This window comes from Bacillus rossius, chromosome 2 (assembly GCF_032445375.1).
Source record: "Bacillus rossius redtenbacheri isolate Brsri chromosome 2, Brsri_v3, whole genome shotgun sequence".
NCBI classification, from domain to species: domain Eukaryota; kingdom Metazoa; phylum Arthropoda; class Insecta; order Phasmatodea; family Bacillidae; genus Bacillus; species Bacillus rossius.
Window position 1 is genome coordinate 121,223,281 of NC_086331.1, and position 22,379 is coordinate 121,245,659.

The window sequence follows — 22,379 nt, forward strand, 5'->3', positions numbered from 1 at the left end:
TCATTCTTTGCAGACATACTAACGTATGACTACTAATTATGTACGTATTTATCAAAATATTTATGTGTAAATTATGACTAAAGCATTTCGCTAACATGAACAGATTCATGATTGGGCTGTCTAAAATTAACCAGAAAATGTCCCCAGGCTACATTTCACAGTTTTGTATGGGGAATAAGTAGTTATTTTATCAATAATTATCTGCAAAGTAGTAGGAATTGACTTCAAAGTTCTTTCAAGCGAAACTTTAAAACTTTAGACATGCCTTGGCTGTAACTAACCTAGTTAAGCAAAAGTTTGCAAAAAATACATTTAAAATTATCCTTTTTAAAAATATAAGTAGCATGTATGTGAAAATTATTTAAAAAATAAAGTTCTGTTGCTACCATTGCAGATAGTTATTTGAGAATAATTCAATTACAAAATAAGTTTCAGATTGCACACTAAACAAACAAGCTTAGGCACTCCCTCACCCTCCATGCATCATACACACACTTATATTCACTAACAAAGGACACTATTGCAAGAATAAGCAAAGACCATGAACATAAACGAAAACCTGTGATCATTAGACAACCAATAGATAAAAGTTCCCACTGTGAATTAATCACTTTAAGAATAGTAGCACTTACTTTCTAGCCTGGTAAATGTAGAGGGACTAGAGTCGATAAGAGCAAGCTGAAAGTGTTTTAAAGCAGACTCCCAGTCACTGTTGACTTTGAATATCAATCCCAGTCTTAGGTGAACTTCATTGGCTCTGGAGAAACCTGGGTCTACGTACAGAACCTGTCGAAAGGCTTTCACTGCCCTAAAACATATAACCAATTCACATTTTGCAACTTGCCAAATAACCAATGCACATTTTACAACAGAGACATACACTACTCTTGAAGTAACATAAAATTAATTCCTGAACTTGCACATTTATGGCACTTTTTAAAACAAAATTGTATGTACAAAATATCTGATAAGAAAAGATAACTTTTTTTTTTTTTTTGATAATATAGAACATACAGAATTGTATTAATAAATTTTGTTTTGGAACATGACTTACATACATAGCATGCAAGTACTGAACATTAAGAAGGTAAATAAGAATTGTTACATAGTTCAGAAGCCAGTTTAGTGGAATGATTATCATATGATAATGCAGGAAAGACTTGTATATGTAACACCAATATAGGAAAAAAAATTTTTAACCTACGGAGACATGACGAGACCTATCAGATGACACCATGCAGCCACATGTGACAAGCAAATTCAAATAAATTGTAAAAATTTGTGTTTAGGTGTAGAAGGAAAACTTTTTTGGAAGCATTACATGTTGAACAACCAAAATTTTATTTGGAGGATATACAGGATTTGTTCGGAAAGTAATAGGACTGAGTCGATTTAAAAAAAATTATTGAGCCAATCGTTACAATTCTTTAAAAACATTCAAAGTAGGCTCCTTCTGCGTCGATGCAGCGCTGCCACCGCGATTTCCAAGCATTGAAGGCGTCACGGAAGGCATTCTCCGGAATAGCCTTGAGAGCCGCGGTGCAAGCTGGTCTCCAGCTGGTCGGAGACAACTGACCAGCCGCTCGTTCGTTAGCTAGGAACCCCCTCTACCGAATCCAGTCGGTGCGCGCACGCTCCGAAGTACAGTCGCGGCGGAAGAAAATCAGTCCTATTACTTTCCGGACAAACCCTGTATGGCAGCACTACGCTTCTGCAACTTCCTGGTAATTAGGCTTTACTTTAGCTGTTTGTTAAATGTATGTGGACATTTTGGTGGCAACAGCGTCATTTTTCCACAAATGACCACCTAGGCCATAACACTTATATTTAGCAAGTTGTGATCAAAACGTGTATGGCAAGATGCACATTCCTATTTGCGAATTCCTGATCCTTTAATATTACTTGTAGCTGTCTGGGTATTTATATACTTAGTATTTTTACCCTGTTTTAAAATTTAAATTTTACTTATTGATTATAGCTTCATTTTAATTCAATACTGAAATTTTTTTAACCCATCATCTCTCACACACAAAAATTATGGTTTTATTTTTGAAGACAGGTCGGCGCAGCCTTGTGCTATAGTCTAGCTGAGTGTTCAACTTCTATTGGCAAACTCTCAAATGGGTTACAAATTATGCAGTATTGACCTTAAGACAATTCTCTGAATAATTGTGTGCATAGTATATGAGAACGTTTCTTATAGTGCGACTAGTCGGGTTTGTGAAACCAGAGATAATAGTGAATATTATCACTGAAAGTGACAATGAAGATTCAGTTTAGTTTTTTTTTTTTTTGCAGTGATGCTGAAACATATTTCCTGATAATTAGATTTGTTTATTTTGTCCCTATACAAAAAAAATAATATTACAGAAGTTTGTTCAACATGTGAAGAACCCATTCTGCCAGAAGTTTCTATTTATACCTGCCCAACCTGCAAAGATAAAATTTAAATGTTGTTTAAAAAAAACTTAACTTATAATTATACATAATCATTTGTTTGGTCATAAGTTTTCTTCACTGGCTTAAATTAATACTTAGATATGATTCTAAGGCATTAAAAAGAAACTACTTATATTTGAAAAGGTTTTGTTGTTTTTAAACACTTATGTTCAAGTAGATTTATTATCAAATAATTTTAGAGGTACAAAACATACAGAATAACAAACTAGTCAATGTGTATTCTTTTATTTACTCAGATACGTTATCACAAAATTAACAAATGTGAGAAAAATTCTCAAACGGGACCAATGGTTAACATTGTAGCATGTGACCAATGATGGGTTCACCAAATAAATTTTTTTTTACTTATTTTGCAATGCACCAAGAAAAATAATCAAAATATCTTAGCTTAATAGACCTCAAATTTTTGTAATAAACAGTACCAATTTTCATCAACGAATGTTACTTTTCAAGTTTACACACAAAAAAAATAAATGAACTAAACAATACATTTAACTGGTCTATCACACCCACCAAAAATACAGATTAACATTTAAAAAATGTATACTGAATTAATTACACGAAAATTGATAACATTTGTTGAAAGATCCACCTACCTAAAGTTATTACCTATTTTGATATTACGACAAAAAAGCGCTAGAGCAAGGGTCTCCTAACTACGGCCCATGAGCCCACACCAGCCCGCAAGCACCACCAATCCAGCCTGCCATAGTTTTACAGTAGGTTGTTACTGGTACTGGCAGATGTCTGCATGTCTGAGCGGCGGGAAGAGATGCATGCACAGGTCAGACTATGCTATCAGCTGTTCTACAAATATCACCTGCAAGTTCAGTTACATGAACAACTATGGGGTGTAAACGACAGTCACAGAGGTATGGGAAAACTATTCACAGCAGTGAATGTGTAGGTAATAATAAAGTCAGTGATTCAGTGTTGTGACTCAGACGCTAACAAAGAGTTTGTCTTCTCCAGCCGCTTCAAAAGGTAACAGCAAGAGCTGCCAAATATACCAGCGCTAGTGAAAGAGCCTTGTGTAATATTCATTAAGTCAGCCAAGAATGGCCAAAAAGGCCCCAAAAAACCCCAAGGAAAAGCATAGTATAGTAAATAAAATGTTTAAGACATGCAAAAAATTTTGTATTGAACAAAAATAGGTCAATGTCAGTACACAATGTTTATATATTTAAATTTTAAATGCATTAATGGATGTTGTTGCTAAAGTGACAGCTAGGCAAATTCTATGTACATTTTTTTTATATTACTTGCAGATGTAAAGGATAAGTGGTGAATTAATGCATTTTTGAATAAGATTTTGTAGTAAATAAGGGATGGATTGCTGTACTGACCCTATTATTTGTTGAGATTTATAATTTTTTTGACGTGACAACGTCTAATAAATCGATGAACGCTGGCTGCACGCACGAAAAATTGTCCCACTACGGATGTGTCCTGTTTACGCATGCGTGGCATCTCTCTGGTATGTTGCGGACGGTACAGAGAACTCGGCCGCACGTGGCGGAGTACTGCTCAGGTTTCACCCCGCCATGCTGCAGGGATAGGCGGGTCGCGCCGGTTGGATCACGCCTGCGCATGTCGCCACACACGGCTTGGGGCAGACGACAACATAGCGGAGTTCGAGGTTATTGTTGTGCACCGCGCCACTGGAGTATATTTGCAAGGAAATGGCGTTCTTACAAGTACGTATTATTTTAATTACTAGTGTAAATCAGTATATTTAAACAGTGTTGTATGAGTATTGTTTTAGCTGTGTAACTAAATATTTATTGCTGGTATGATACTTTTCACACTTTAGTTTGACATTGGTAATTATTTGTCATGAGTTATTATTTGATCAACTAAATCACACACCGTATTATAGTTATGAGCCCACGAGCGTGTAAATATTTCGAGTCCAACAGAGAATATGCTAGTTAAAAGAAATTCAAACAAATATCATGCATGGAATATTATTAATTTATAACGTCTGAAACAATTATTTTCAATATGGCCTCGAGGCCGTGCAGTTAGCATGGCTGACTTCCAATATAAAGGTTGTCGGTTCGAATCCCGGCAGCTGCGAATTTTCTTTTTGTACTTGTAAAAATAAATACAGCACACGCAACATTTCAAAAGTAATATATATATATATATATATATATATATATATATATATATATATATATTTGAATTAATGAATGCAAATAAAAGTAAATTTATTAATTAAATTGTAGATTTCATTTCACTCCTTTGTATGCATACAAAATAGTGATAATTCAATAAAAATGATTTAATTTTATTCATAAAAGTATGCAGAGGTAGATTTTATCATACAAAAAAAAATTTTTTAAAAATTTCTTCCTCAAAGAATATAATATTTTTAATGCCTAAATGGTTTGGTTGCAAAAACCTATTACGGCTTAGTCTCAGGCCGAATATGATATTTCCTTTTCTTCTGGATCAATAATTTCATCAATGTTTTGTTATGACGTCACGTTAAACTATCGTCCGTAAACAGACTTTACAGACAACCAATTTTTTATCTGATAAAATCACTTTTGAGGACATACATTTTCATGTTGTCCTCATTTGTTTTTTGGCTAATATTTAATAATGGCCAGGATGTGATAAAACAATTTCCAGAATCAATTAGATTTTGTTAATTTTTGTAATTTACATGGATGGGTGAATCAAGAGTACAGGCAGCGTAAGAACGATGAAAAAACTTCTATGCACAAACGGTTGTGATTCAACTGATTGATGTCGACAACATAAATCATTGAATTAAAATATAATTTACAAGATATTAACATTATATATAGATACGGAAAACAGTGCTGCCATACAGGGTTTGTCCGGAAAGTAATAGGACTGATTTTCTTCCGCCGCGACTGTACTTCGGAGCGCGCACCGACTGAAATGGAATTTTTTTTTGTTATTTCTGACTTTCAACAATTTTAATAGGATTAATTAACGTGGCATTAAACTCACTATACAATTATATTCCAAGAATTAATTCATTTCACAAACTATGTAATAACACATTTATTTTAATACATCACTATAAAATTATTGAAATAATATTCAATATTAGGCCTATTTCAAACATATTTATAATGTATTAGAAAAGTGACATGGCAATGCGTCACACTGTACGAGACATTATAAGTATGTTTGAAATAGGCATAATATTGAATATTATTTCAATAATTTTATAGTGATGTATTAAAATAAATGTGTTATTACATAGTTTGTGAAATGAATTAATTCTTGGAATATAATTGTATAGTGAGTGAGTTTAATGCCACGTTAATTAATCCTATTAAAATTGGTACATAAGAAATTAATAAACTGATTATAAAACCATTTCCAGAATCAATTAGATTTTGTTAATTTTTGTAATTTACATGGATGGGTGAATCAAGAGTACATGTGAGAATACAGGCAGCGTAAGAACGATGAAAAACTGCAAACTGGAGGATTAGGGCAAAAAAATACTTGTAACTATATTCAACCTAACTGGAGGTTTGCTCTTTACCGATGTTAATATTACACATCACTAATGAGTACTGAAAGACTAAATTTTTTTTTTTTTTAAACTCACCATTAAAAAATTCATCATTTAACAATATACCTCAAAACCTAGTACCATTTTTTTTTCTTTTCAAAATGTGTTTCTTAAATATAAAATTTTATCTTGAAGCATATCCAGTTCTTAGTTCTTGGTAACAAATTCTGGTTTACTGCATGTATTGCCATATGCTGACTAAAGATTACAAGAAATTTATAACTTAACGGCACCCGACCCGCTCCACTGTTGGAGAATTCCGAGTGTCTGCGCTAGTGGTATTGTTCAGGTAGAAAAGTTCGGTCTTATCTCCGTCTCTGTCCTGCGTGGGACCTCTCTTTCTATTAGGCTCGGGCATTCCCGTGGAAGATAATCTCTGGAGTCCCGTAGCATGAAAGGGGCGGGATGCCATGTTGCCAAACGTAAACCTAGCAGGAGGGGCATTCTTGGAAGTGCGGTCAATCATCCCTGCCTTCTGTTCGAAGACTTCAGCTACCTGCTTTTCCTTTTGCTGCTAGACAAGCCAGACAGTGGCTTTCAGTGTGAAGCGCAACAGCTTGTGGAAGAGTGATAAACATGTACCTAAGCAATAAGAAAATGGTTTTACTCTTTAGTATAATTAAACGCAATAATTTGCTAAAGTGAATAATTAAAGAACGCAAATTAGGAGCAAATCGTCAAGATTCGTTAATTTAATAAATGGCCTTCGGTAAGATATTTTATTGGCCAACGATTCAAATCTCATTTTTAAAGATAATGAATGAATGTTATCTAACAAAATACTTTAGCCACGCATTTAGTTAGTATTTCAATCAAATAAGTTTTTAATTTATTTTTGGTGACATGGCTCTTGAAAGTGGTTTGAGTTACAATCAAGACACACAGCAGTATTTTTTAAATAAAATATATTTTAGAGGTTTCTGTAAATAATTATACAGCAGAAAGTGGTTATATAATTTGATTAATATACTTACAGGCCTACCGATAAATCATATGCACATGCTAAAAATATTGGTTTAAAATAAATTTTAAGCTACACAGTTATAGGCAAGTAATGTTTTTGTGATGGCAGACCATTAATTAACATTTTTGAAATTCACCCTTTAAATAACTCCTGCCCATAAATGCATATAACGTAAACTTATTTAGTAAACATCCGGTCAAGTTGGCAATGAGAGCGGAATAGTATAGTTTAGTGCAATAACGTCATATCGTCTTATATAAAGTATAATATTTAAATTGCTTGCTCCTGTAATCGGTATATTTGCTCTATGTGAACAACAGTAATAATAATTAATATGTCAGAAACATTTTAAAGTTTGCAATATTTTAATATTTCTCCGCAATAGTGTATGGACATGTCTCAGTACGTAAGTTTCGCCGTTGAGCAGAATGATTTAAAACAAGATCAGATAGTAAGCAGGGATTTCAAATATGTTCAGCTAAGCCTTAACACACAATTTTAAAATTTATTTATAAGTAAGAACCTCAAAATACACAGAATGAGAAACTGCACAAATATTTGAGGTCACAAAATTACTCCTGTTAGGCTACATTGCATTATTGAACCCAAACTAACTTATGGATATTCTACATGTGTAGGCCTACTACTATTTTCCTACTTTTTAGTAAAGAAACTATTTTCAAATATTTTGACAGTTAAAGTTTTGTCCAATCTACACATTTATGTTACTAATGCTGGGGGCCAAATCCATTGTTAAAACAACCAATAAAAATAGCAAAACCAAAACTTATGACGTCTCACTACATTTGCAGTTTGTAATGAGTAGTTTTTGTAAGAACAAGTCATGCTTATTCTTTGAGGTGACTCGAAAGAGGAATGTTTGTTCTTATATTTGACTACTAGGAATATCTGAATACTGAATAATATAATTTTAGGGTAAAAGGTAGGTTTAATAGCTGATAGGTTATTTAGAGCGCAAAGAGGGTAAAATAATATCCTGAAAAAGACAACATCTTCCATTTGTTTAGAAACTGTCGTTTGAATTTCAAAAAAAATAAATTTCTTAAACAAGGTAGCCTCAGAGGCTTATTAAAATACGCTGTAATTTTATCAAAAGCCCTAGAGGTTATAGTGTGCTTTCACATACGCCATAAATAATCTATAATGACTTGATCTTTATGTGTGATATCCAATCCTTTTATCAATTTTTTAATGTGGTTCACCACCACTTACGTACTGAGTGTCTAAGGGTGGTATTCATATTTATGTCTTGAGCAATTCCTTCGTCAATAAATTCTTATATGCATTCGTTTTTAAATGTTTGTGTGCTATAGATGTTTCTTGAGATTGTCTCAAGTGATCAAAAACAAGACAGTCTTGATGAAGACGATCTTATGGTTGTCCCATATTTCTTGTTTCTGAGAGAGCATTTTCCTGTCTCATAGTTGTTGCTTGAGAACACCATCGCAGGAGCATGTTTCACAGTCACTGAGACATTGCTTATGAACACAAATAAGACCGTCTTGGCCAAGACCACTGCAGACATATCTCAAGCAAATGCTTGTTCAGAGTGCAGTGAAGAAAATGGCTGCTTCTTGTAAACCTCGTATTTTTAAACTTATATAAATACTGTATGAAGTGCCGTATTAATTTGATATGTGTTTGAAATAATTCTAGGGTTTGTTTGTGAATGTTGATTACATATTCTAGTTCTAAACAGACCTGTTTATTTACATACTGATAGCAGAACGAGTACCTACTATGAATGTGGAAGACGATGCATTTAATGATGTTGATGTTTAAATCACTGTCAGAAATATGTAATCTATATTCATGACGACTAAAATCAATTAAAAACAATAAGAAAATTTAATGGCACATACTGATATTATTATCTCTATCAAAACTTTATGACAGCATCGGTAGCTCGATTGATATAGCAGTTATTTGCTAAGCTGGTTGAGATGGTTGAAATCTCGACTATCAAAAAAAATTAAAATAAATATTAGTGAATAATACACAGTTATAAGAAACAGATAAAAAAAATTATGTTTTGTATCCAATTATTATAATATATTTAAATAATAGCTCAGTAAAATGGTCTGTTTAGCTTTGTGCCAAATGTTGTACTTATAACAAGAATAAATTATACTATGCCAAGTAACTTGAACTAGAAAAATTAATTATAATATATAAGGAAATGAATGTTATATATTACTGATAAATAAACGAACACTCCATACGGACTAACTACATGCCTGTTTGCCTAAATAAAAAAATTAGATGGTTTTCTTCCACTTTAGATTTAAGTTTATAATGGCATGTGCATTTGCATGAAAACAATTGTCGAGGGTTGAGTGGGAGATAATAAATTACCTATTTTAAATAAGGGGGGAAAACTGTCTATTTTAGCTGTTACAGAGGTGATACATCGGAGGAAAGGTTTTTGAAAATTCAGATTTTTCTATAACTCCCTTAATAAAACCAGTATTGCATCTGTGTGATGTTAGATTTCGTAAGAGTAATACCAAATAAATTTTCATAATCTATATTTCTAATATTAACTGCAAGAGGTGGAAAACAGCTATTAAAAGACAAAAGAATTCATAACGTATTTACTATTAAATTTCTGTCAAGTTATTGTAAATCTTTAAACAATATATAAAAAGTTCTTCTGAAATAATTTCTATTAAGACGAAACGTTACTGCAAGAATAACCAAGTGGGGCTGGAACAGAAAATATATGCCCAATCTTCACTGCAAGAGGTGGAAATAAGAGTTTAAGAAATTAAACTTTTGTTGAAAATAATTTATTTTATACGTCCAGTCTTCACTGCAAGAGGTGGAAATAAGTGTTAAAAACACAAAATTAACTCATTATAGTCAAATACATTACATTTTATTGCAAAAACACTGAACACTGTCCTAAATATTTGTTTGAAAGCAATTTTAATGTTAAGGACAATTACTGCTAAAGATTCAAATAATAAAAAGGGTTTTAAAAGATTCTAGATTTCTTACTATGTACACGTAGCTTACAATATCAGATTCGTTCAAACTTAATGTTAACTTTCTAAGCATAAAATTTTTCTACCTTAATTTTAATATTTCATTTTACTGTGTATTTAAATCTGATATTTTATCAATCTAATATATGCGGTATCTTATCTCAAAACATCGGATTCTAAGATTTCAGTTCTCTGTGAGATAAGTAGCAGAATTTTTGACAAACGAGTCCAGTTGGCAAGATTCGTGTATGCTCGTGTGTTTTCGGCTGTCTTAAGATATTTCTTCGTCAAGCAGGAAGTATGTGAAACAAGCGTTTGCTTGAGCATGCAGTCTTCATGAAGCTCATCTTATTCAGGGACTATGAAACACGGAGGTAGAAATCACCATCTTGAGAAACAAGACTGTCTTTGCCAAGATGGTCTCAAGACATTGCTCAAGGGACGACTATAAATACCAGCCTAAGCTACGGTTATTGTCTAAAAATGTAATGTAAATGTATCCCCCAGATAATGTTTACTACTACATATGTATGGTTATTTAATGGTTACGTAAATAACTGCCATTTTCTTTATGAATAAATGAAGTCAGAAATTAAAGACACCAGGTATTCGGAACTGACTCTAGGGTAAAACATGGCACGGAAATATATATATAGTTTTAAATGTGTTTTTAAACAAGTCTTTTAATCGCTTCGTGAAATAAGTTTTGTATTAACATTAACCTTTTGCAATTTTCCCGTATCATTGTATCTAAAAAAAAAAATCATACTAAGCACACATAAAATTGATTTATTCAGTATGTCTGCAGCATTGAGAATACAAGTTTAGATCTTCACAAATATATCTTTTATACATTAGGAAGCAGATAAAGTTAAATCGTTTTTTAATACAATACTATCATAAATAAGTTTTGCAAATTATTTAGCAGTCTGACGACCATGTACAACGATTTTTATAAAAGAGGTTACCATGCATTAACAATCAATATCAAGTTGTAGTTGTTTGACGCTTCAACAATGCAGAATGTAATGTTCATCTGAAATTATATGAATACTTTCAAATTGTATGAAGAGTTTAGATTATAAATATATATGGCAAAAATGCATTAGCACCTTCAGAAACGATTGGTACCTAAATTAAATAATTATACATCTTCAAAATTGATTTAATTATTCTCTGCAATCCATAACTAGTAATAAAATATATCAAATAAAAATAGTTTTATTGCATTATTTCATTTATTTTAAATTTAGCACAGGTTATCTTTCGCTTCTGAATTCATATGGCATGCTAAAAGTAATAAAAAAGTGAATTAATAGACAATGCAGTGTCTTAGAGGCATATCCCATTCGAGGTTTTTGCCTATTTTCCAGTTAAATTAAAAAAAAATCATGGTTACAATGAAAAAACTCATGGAAACAAACAAATGAAATAAATATGCTGAGGCAAAAATACCTTTTTATGTAATATTAAAAACACCTTTTTTAATATAATGTATCTAATTATTAAAACACATTATTATCATAGAATTGTTGATAATGCTAAATTGGCAAATGTAATTAAGTGCGCCTTAACATGTATACACATGTACACATATTTATGTACATTCATCCTTTTAGATACAATTTCATAAACACAGGAACAATTCACACAATAGCCTACTATTCGATTGAATAATCAAAAAGACACACTAACTGTAATTTTTTATATAATAGTAAGTCCTACGATAAAATATTTCTAAATTTAGCTGCTGTAAATTGAGCAAACATGAATAGAAAATTAAGGATTTTTATGAATTTGGCATGCTGTGTAAAAATTCATTAATTAAATTCAAATTATACTAAGTTATTTCGGTTGGAAATTGTTAATGCCCGACACGTATGCAACTGATTCACAACATTTACAAATAACCAACATTGTGTGTGACTCCTATGGAAAGCATAGGCTACGTCTGTTATGAATTGGGAGACAAAAAAATGTTGCGAATTTATTTTAGGTCGTTACACCTTAAACACGCCTACATTTAAGTTACATATGTTATTGTTTCGCAGTAATCTGGACACACCCCGAACACCTATAAGCTAATAACACATTTTTCACTCAATAACCTAGAAAACTACATTATTGTGTGAAAATGGAAAACGCTGATGCAGTAAATGAAAAACTGGCAAAGGCTTCAGTATACTCACATACTTAATTCCGTCCCACTCTTAGATTGCAGTTCACGACTTACATGGAGCGCGCTGTTGCCAAATCTCTCAACACATTACGAATTTCAGGAAATATTATTTTTCATTGGAATTCTGATTAAACAAGAATCATTTTAAGAACCCATATCGTTATTTATAACATTTTACATTATCACACCTACACATTTGTAATAATTGCCAGTTTTGGGTAGAGCCTACATTTAAAAAAAAGCTACCTACTTATTGCAGCCGTTCCCCTGGAGCGGCTTTCGGAAATTTTTTTAATCGTTTTATGATCCCAAAAATAACATAACCATCATCAAGTAAAAATGTGTTACCATGTATATATACACATATATATACACAAACATATATATACACAAACACAAACGATAACTACCGTATATTTGCACAAATTACTTCCTAACATATATAAAATATAGTAATGGAAAATCTCGGTCGAGTTAGTTACGGGCAAAATTTGACTAACTGGTTAGAAATGGGGAATATTTTTTGAAAAAAAAATTGCAGTTACTCCCATAATATAATATATAACGCATCTGTTTTAACATATGATAACACGTAGCAGTAATACCAAAAATATTTTTTTTACTATATACATTTCTAATACAACCATAACTGCAAGGCGTGAAAAAGAATTAGGGTTATAGGAAAAAATATTCATAACTTCATTAGTAGATACGCTATGAAAACCAATAAAATTGTTTGCAAAAATTATAATTATTATCCAAAAATTTGGCTGAAACATTTTTTGATAAAATCAAATATTGCTAAAAGGGGTTGTAGCAAAAACAGGGGTATACTTTTTTAAAAAATCTATACTATGTACATTATTAAATAACTTTTGTATTGTTTAACTTTTAATTACTATTTATAACTTTCGTCTGAAATAATTATTTATGAAATCAATTATCCCCCAAAATTTCAAACAAAAACGGGGGTTAAGGAGAAAAAAAGTAACTATTATTAGGCAACGATTAAAAATTCAAGTTGTATACAAATTTAGAAATATCATCTAAAAACATTTGTATAGTACCAGGCGTATTCGTTGGTCATTGCAAAGGAAATTGTGAGTGCCAATAGACGAATAGAGAAAACGTTTATGAAAGGTGATAGTCAATAATAATTAGTTCAGGAGGCTAGCGCTCTGGCCTTTACACAAATTTAAAAAAAGTGATGTGATTTGATTTTCAATAATTTGCAGGGTCTATATATAAAAAATGACACTGAATACACAGTGCTGAAGTTAGCTCTATCCGCTGGCTCTATCCAGTCACCTGGGTGCGTCATTACCAATGACTATGGTAGCTACATGTGAAATATTTGCCCCATCTACAATTGCATTGCATCGCACCAGCAAAAATCACTATTGTATAGCAGTTCAATTATTTTAACTACACTAATACATTTGACATATTAAACCGCAAGCTATAAACCACTGACCACTACACCTGTAAACTCGTTTAACACTGCCGTGGGGAAGGAAGAAAGCCAGCCGGTCTAGCAGCAGGTAGAGAGGATACTCAGAGACGGGACAGGTACCTGGCAACACCGGGCCAAGTCCGCGTGCTCTTTCCGAGAAGAGGGAAAAGACGAGCGAGACAACGCGGCACCACTAGTGTTGCGGGTTGCATTCAATATATTTTGGAATTCCAGGGGTTACATTTCTTTCGTAGAGGCTCACAGCTTTCATATAGTGAAAGTCACATTTTTGTTATTTCAGATGAAAGTATATTGAGATTAATATTTCGTAATGGTATTTTTATATATTTTAAACAAATATTTTTGGATCTAGAAACAACTTAAATTTTCTCATTTTCTGGCTCAAGTACACGAATAAATTATTTTTAAAAAAAAATTTAAAATACATCAATCAATAGTATGCATAATGAACTCGCAAATTACCAAAATTTCATAAATTACATTGAACGGCTACTGAAATAATCTCTACAAGAAATGCCATATTTTTTAACTTTGAGTGCCAGTTATGAGAAAACTATAAGTTATAGCGCAAATCGGTTTTGCACAGAATCTTGTATGTATAAGGCCAACATAAAAACAAAATAATATGCTATAAATAAATTTGGGCCTAACAGCCTTAAGAAAGATGTTATTTTTGAGTATTCAATTTTTTATCTGTAAATGTGAGAAAGATTGTTTGCAATTATATCAACTGGTATGAAATAGTTACAGTTAATCCCTGTTTAAAAAAAAACTCAAGGCACTTGAAAATATGGACTTAACAAGATATTTTTATTAAAAGAATAAAATTGTATGTATTTATAGGACAAATGCTATTTTTTAATTATAATGCAGTCTATTTTCTGAAGTGGGGTTTTCTAAAGAGAATTTTGCTATATATCTAGAAATGAAAACAATAAAATAGTGCACATTATGTTTAAAAAATGCAATTTTTTACTGTTTTCCATATCTATATATAATGCTAATATCTTGTAAATTATATTTTACTTCAATGATTTATGTTGTCGACATCAATCAGTTGAATCACAACCGTTTGTGCATAGAAGTTTCTGAAATTGATATTTGTAACACTAGAAATATATTTTATATCTCTATGGTAGAACTTAGCAGAAGTGCATATTATGGTAATTTTAAACAGCTTTAACTGTATGAATTTCATAGATATTGCAAATTCATGTTGTTATTAAATTAATGGTGCAATGCATATCTTTCTTGATGAATGCAAATTCCCAGAAAAGGAATGCTAAGTGTTAATACATTCAAAATAAATATTTAAAATTATTATAGTAGTAATATTCTCCCAAAAATGTCAATTTTTGTTTCCAGAAGAGTATGGTTTTGTACGTCTAAGTGTTTGTAACAAAATTGAGAGGCTGATTATAAAAGGTCACATGCTACATAAATACATCATAAATATATCATTAACCTCATAATATAAACTGTGTGTGTGAACATGTTTTGGTAGCCTACTAAGTTACTTGTGTCAAGTATTGCATTCTGTTAATAATGAAAATAGTTTAATATGTACACTAACAGATGTTTTCATGATTGCAACTGTAAAATCAGCCTGTGCAGTAATGTCAATGTCGCCATACGTCCCTACTGTGCTTGCAAACAGCTTATCTCAATAATGAAAAGGACATTAATATCATAACATGTCACATAGCAACAGGTATAAACTAACATTACAAAAATTTCATGCTGCAATTGTTGTGTGGATTTCACTGAAACCTTTATTATATGCTCTTCAACTTCCTCTTTTCATTAAAAGCGGCGGAGATAAGAAATTCCAAATACTTTAGTAGATATTGAATTTTTTAATTTCATCACAATGCCAGTGCATTCATGTGGCTTTCAACATTGTTTCTTGTTTACGAGTATCTATTTTTTATTGGAAAATGATGTCACGTGATTGTTCGTGATAGGCCAGAATTAAAATGAACCAATACGTGATTATTTAGTTCATTTATTGTTTAAAACGGTGTTTAATTACCGCCTCCAACTTAGGTGAGTTTTTAACGTTTCTAATTTTAAAGTTTTATTTGTTATTGTTGCGCAAGTAATAAGTAACAAAAATTTTTTACGATAGTTGTTACTGTTCATCCTTTGTCCCGGTTTGTTAGGTCAGGTCAGTTACATTAAAAATACTTTAAAACTAAAGAATCATTGAAATTAATTCATATTATTTTTAATGTACGCTTAGTTTCAAAGTATTTATAATGTAACTGACCTGACCTAATCGACCATTTTCATTAATTAGGCATTCACAAACACATGGCAACAAAAAAAAATTGCGGCGGTCGAATGATTACACAGGTCTTGTATAGCAAAATAAGAACGGCGATATCTCCTAAAGTATTTGGAATTTATTACCTCCGCGCTTTTAATGAAAAGAGGAAGTTGAAGAGCATCTAATAAAGGTATTTTCGGGTTTTTAACATTTTTTTTCGCAAATACCGCTCAACTACATATTTACCCAAAATTACAGCAATTATCGTTTGTATGTAACTCGAGACCTGTCACTACACGAAAGGTCCTTATTTTAAGATCCCTATCATTATTGAAGCAAGTTGTTTGCAGATAGTAGGGACTCACACATAGCAGCACCAGTGTAACTGCGCAGGCAAACAAAACTGTTGGTAATTGTTTCATATCATGTATCCAAGTTTATCCCTTGATCCTTGAAACAGAATGTGTATTATTTATCTGTGGTACACGATGCTTGCTGTTTTAATTTATTACATCAAAAGATCTTGGCCAAACAGAAACTTTAATAACACAATACAAACAAATTGTGTCAGGTCTTGTGAAAATATATTCTTTCATATTCAACTTATGACAATTCATTCTTAAAACACAAGTTTTTGTTGTGTTCAGAATATTTTGATGTACTAAATTAAAACAACAAACATAATGTACCACAGGATCAATGTACATAGGATCATGCCATCAGGATAAAGAATTTAACTTTGATACCTACTATCAAAGTTTTACCTAAAATTTGAGAATTTAATCTGTTTTCATAGTTTCAATCACGAAAAACACCTGTTAGATTACGTACAAAACTATTTTCAAAGGTAATTGTCAAGTGTAGGGGCACCACTCAAAAAAATAAAGGAAACACCAAAACATGGATTTATTTAGTTCCTTGCTTTATTTTTAATGATTATGTTGAGGTACATTCAGATATTTTAAAGAACTTCCAATTTAATTAACAAATTTACATTCACCTGTGCTGTAACTCGGCCGCCACCATGCTCAAGTCCCAACAAACATTTAATACTACTACTTCCGCCACATGTGAAAAATGGTATTTTTGACTTAAAGGTTAGTGATAATTTAATGTAAATATCACCTATTATGTAAATAAAGTTACATAAATTTGTATTGTGCTTTAATAGGGCAGCCGATACAGTTTCCAATGATAGATATCCCTGATGCTGTTGTCGCCGCCCATCTATTTATTTCATTCTAGATGCAACTTAATCCTGTGGTTCTCCAGTAATCCTTAGATATAAAGTGTAGCCACTGTTATTTTTTATAAAAAAAAAAGGGGTGGAGGGATTTTTAATGTCAGTACATTACGGCTGGTACAAAGTGAATACTGAGTATCAAACAATAATAAACAATATTCAAATGGAATGAAGAACCAATTAGGGTGGAAAACAGTTTGGCCACAGCCATAATGTACTGACATTTAACATCCTTGGATCCTAAGGATCTTTGTAGTATCAAGTAAACAGCATGTGGAAAAAACAAAAACCAATCAGGGATATCTCTCATTAAAAATTCTCAGCTCCGCTACTATAGCACAAAACCAATTTACATCACCATATCTACATTACAGCTAATATTTACAATTATTTACACCATTCCTTAAACTGAAAATACCATTTAACATTTACCGGGACTCAAGCACGGTGCCAGCCAAGTTACTGCACAGAAAATGTAAAATATTTAATAACCTTGTAAGCTCTTGAAAATAAATGTGCATTGACAGAATCATTAAAAATAAAAAAAAGGGAGCTGAATAGTGAATATTTTGGGCCTTAACCCCCTTTTTTCCAGTGTAGCACCCCTACACTATAAAATTACCCTTTCATTATTAATAAAGCACAAAATGTGACAGAACCAAAATACAAACACACACACACAGTTAACATGGTGCTGATGATATAATATAATGAAAACACCATTTCACCTATAAATATTTTGGTAATAATATAAATCTAACAAACATTCTATCTTATCCATATAACCACCACAAAAGTCAGTAGGAATAAAATTAAAATGATTTGCAAAGTCTTCAAATCTTCATTTTATTTTCGAAGAATACTCTTTATAACAAGAAATTTAACAAATTTTTTTTATCATTCCTTTAAGAGCTTTTATAAATTGCTACTCCTATATTGTAAGGAATTTCATTGTAATGAGCTATGGAAACATTTTCGCTAGAACAATGAGGCCTTCAGCTCCATAAATTTATCATCAGTAATACTACCCACTTTTTTATCAGAAACAAACCAGTTAAAATAGTATAATCATAACACTATACCTAACGCAATTAATAAAACGTGCTCATTGTCAGCTTGCAGCATGGTTAATAACGAGCAAATCTTATTTTGTGCAAAATTAGGTGGAACTGTTAACGTTGCTTATTAAAAAAAATAGGTGTGTCTAAAAAATAAATGGTAGATATATAAACCTTACGTTGTGATCTCATGAACATAATTAAGCTGTAAATGCGGCTATTTGTTTAAAATTGTTACTTGTGCCGGTACAAGACAAAACAAAAATGCATTTTACAAGTGCATGAAACAAGAACACAATGCATTAAGGAACTTAATATATATCAATAACATGCATACCTTTATCCTTATCTAAAATACACGATATACTTGTCAATTTGTTTAGAACCTACCTTACGCTTATCTCCAAACAACAGGTCTTTTAAACTGTTGGATGCTAAATATTCCATTGTACGAGTACACACACACTGCAGTCGAGTTCCAAACAAAAACAGTATTTCTTTGTAAATAAAATGTGCACTTTACATAAATACATTATGGAATTAATTTCTTTGTACAACACCACACAACTGACGCCATAATTCCAGCCAAACACACACGTTTATAAACTAGTCAATTCGGCTAAATAATACGAGAGACAAAGTCTAGGTTATATTATACACAATAGGCAGTGATCGAGACGAAAACGTAAAGGTGTTTTAGAAGTAAATTTCCCCACTTATCACAGCATTGTGGATGAGGTACGAACGTACTCTGAAGTATAACAAGTTACTATTAAAGCACCAACAAAAAAGTAGTTCCCACTATTATCGGACTAACCCATCAATAAAAATTTTATAATCTCAAAACACGTCTCACAAAATTCAGGCCGAATCGAGCATTATTGTTTTCCGATTGTATTATCAAGATTAACAAAGTCCAATTTTAGCACAACAAAACAATCCCTCATAGTAACATGCCTAAGGGCAGTCGACCCTTACGGACAAGGTATTTAGAGTACGTACTCTATGCATCACCCAATGGATTCTGAAAGTGATTTTACGATTTAAAAATTAGAATTACAAGAATAGCCCAATTTCAGCATAAACAATTTACGATTTTTAGCTAAGCTTTAAAAAACTTAAGTGAGGTAGATATAATAAGGAAATGCATTTCACACATAGTTAACTAAGTATAACTTAAATTCCCGATATCGAAGTTTAAATACCCTAGGTTTAGCAGACAGCAAAATGGTAAGAGCATTTTATCTGCTGATATTTGTCGACAAAAAAAACAAAACAAATAACCCCAAAATTTAAAGAAAGATAAAATTTCAAAGATATGATTGCAATAGCAAATATTAAATGAACATTTAAAAACAACATATATTATGCGATTATCAATTTTAATAAGTATAGTAATTTATATTTAAATACTTAAGTTATCTGTTGTATTATTTATAAAGATCTTTTTATATATGTTTATCTTCGATTCCCTTTCACTTCTTTGAAACAAAATAGAAAAAAATAAATATTTACAATATACCGCCTTAATTAAAGCCCGGTTCCCTGCCCTGTCGACAACTTGCCACAGCAGTGTTTGTGACATAACTTCCGCTTCGTGCGCAGAGAGGTGGCATTCCAGCTTCTTGGTCTACAGTCCTGTTCGGGCCACCTCTGAGGTCAGACATGGTCGAAAGGTGCTACCTTGAAATTCTCTCTTTGTTATTTCTGTTTTACTGTTTGTCCTCTTTTGTATCGTGTGTGTTCTTAGTGTCCTGTGCTATAATAAATTGCCAAGGAACTGTAAGGATTCCTTTACGACCTAATCCGCTTGCCTTCCTATTTGCCTTGCCATACACACGTGTGAGTGGAAGGCATGCTTAGAGGTGTGTCCATGGGCCCCCAAAACATGGACCAACTATTAGTCCACTAAGTTTTCGCAAATGTGTTCTCCGTGTGGGTGACATCCTCGGTCGGCCACACTGGGCCAGACTGTCCACTTCCACCTCAAGAAAGTGAGGCTGCTCTTTCCACAGCTGGCGCCGGGCAAACAACCATCCAATCATCAGCAAAGTGACCCAGCGATGTCCGCCTCGTCTCCACCCCTCTGTCGGGGATAGGCCTATGAAATTTGGCAGCCCGAATGCGTGGCAAACATCAAACAGTCTACAGGAGGACCTCAGTGCAGCAACTAAACAGTCCAGACATTGCGGGAAAGCATAGATACCCTCTAGGGCACAATTGTTTCTTGTGATGTGATGACACCAAGCTACCTCCCTTCCCCAACACCCTTCTCCTGTTCCAGGATCCGATCACTGGAACCCTGGTTGTAGGCACTGAAAACATGCTCCCTCACTTCGAATCCCAGAGATCTAATATTTCACTTGTTGCTCATTCCCCTCCTCTCGCTGCTCATCAAGCCTTTCCCTTTCCTCCGACAAGCTGTACACCCTTCCCCATCCAACTTCGGACATAGTCGTGTCTCGTCGGACACACTTGGCCCCATGTTAATAAACAATATGCCACGTGTTTCCAAGGCGATGTGCATTTGACATGACCCAAATGAACCTTCTTTGTTGGTGCCCAAGATACCTTGTGTGAACATGCGAAGTTGGTCCGACTACGTGAGTTACGTAGTGCTGAATTCGAAAGTAGTTATCTGGAAACTTACAAGATGATCCACTAGCCACTATTCATGTCAAATGCCCAAGGGAGCCAGTAGTGTGATACAAGGAGTGGTCCATACAAAATTGACTGAAGGACTGCATAAACTGTACATTTCCCCCGAGGAGAGAACCCAAGGCTGAAAGACATTACGAGTGCAGTAATTATGACTATTGTGTTTACAGAATGACAGTGTGGTGCAGGGTCATTGTGCCCTGGCGAAAGTGCGGTTGGAGCCCGATGTGAAGGGTTTACCAGGTTCTGAAATCCCGACTGCATGGACTGGTGCACATGTGAATAATTGACAGTAAAAGGAAACTTTAAAAGTAGGGTGTGTATGGTGTGCCACAACAGAGGAGTCGTAGACTACCGTGGCCAGCCACAACTGCCTAGTAAAACTCTGCCTGCCTGGACGCTGCTGCCGAACCACGTGGCATCCATTCCACTCAACACACCTGGGCAGTTCCAATTCACACCACTTGCCAAACTCGTGAACATAACACCTCCTGTCGGGAAACAGCCATCACCCTCCCTACCTGTGTTTTTCAATCTTATGCCACAGTCACCAATGCTCATTCACACATCTGAGCAATGCATCAAAGCCACAGTGCCCGATGTAAACATGTCAACATCCACACCAAAGCCAATCGTACCAGCACAGCACATGGTGTCACCTCGACTTGCCTCGCACACTCGCTGCAATACACCAATATCTATGCAGCCAGCCATGCGGCCAGCTGCAGATAAGCCAACACAAAGTATGCCAATGCCTGGGATTGCGGTGCTGTGTCCGCCTGGTATCACACCAACATAACCCGTGTAAACCACCCAGCTGCACTTGAGTGCTGCATCGCCATCCCAGAACCTTGCACTTTGACCTCCACCAGGATTTGCTGTGTTACCAGTGTGCGACTCGGAGGTGCTGAAGAGCAGCCAGGAAATGACACAGTACGAGCTCTGCTACCAGGCTTCGTGACACCACTTCTGGGCCTCGTGACGAAAGCTCCAATTGGACGGTTCCAAAGCCGCAGACCACACAAGGGGAAACACAGACAACTAATGATCAAGCCACGAGTGTCGCAGTATTAATTACTATGCTGGCATCGTCACACCCCACGCCACGATTCTGCAACCCAGCGCACCAAAGATTGAAGTGCAGAACTTTACCAAGACCAGACAATCGAAGTAATTAAAGTGATTTAAGAGTGCCACGACATCAAAACCTTGCCGATTTAGTTAGACAACTGGCGTAGGTCAGACTCTCCAGTAACTTCCACATGAGTAAAGCAGAAGAAAGCCAAGAATGAACACCACCCAAACTGCCAAACGGCATCAATTACCACGCCACCCTTGTTCCAGTATGGTTAAGGATGCTGCCCTGCAAGACATCGTGACATACATAGCTACCTTCTCGTTCCCGCTGTTCGCTCCTCGAGACGATTCTAATTTGTGGCACACCATACACACCCTACTTTCAAAGTTCCTACTCACTGTCCATTTTTAGCAACGGTGCCAG

At 33.8% G+C, this 22,379-nt stretch overlaps 1 protein-coding gene across 1 annotated transcript in view; it reads right to left on the minus strand.

The window, feature by feature from the left end:
- The window catches only part of LOC134529706 (lysine-specific demethylase 6A), a 235,905-nt gene that overhangs the window by 108,978 nt on the left and 104,548 nt on the right, over positions 1 to 22,379 (minus strand). The window contains exon 5 of the mRNA XM_063364070.1: positions 633 to 808. Coding sequence (XP_063220140.1) covers positions 633 to 808 — 176 coding nt within the window. The remainder of the gene's footprint in view (positions 1 to 632; positions 809 to 22,379) is intronic.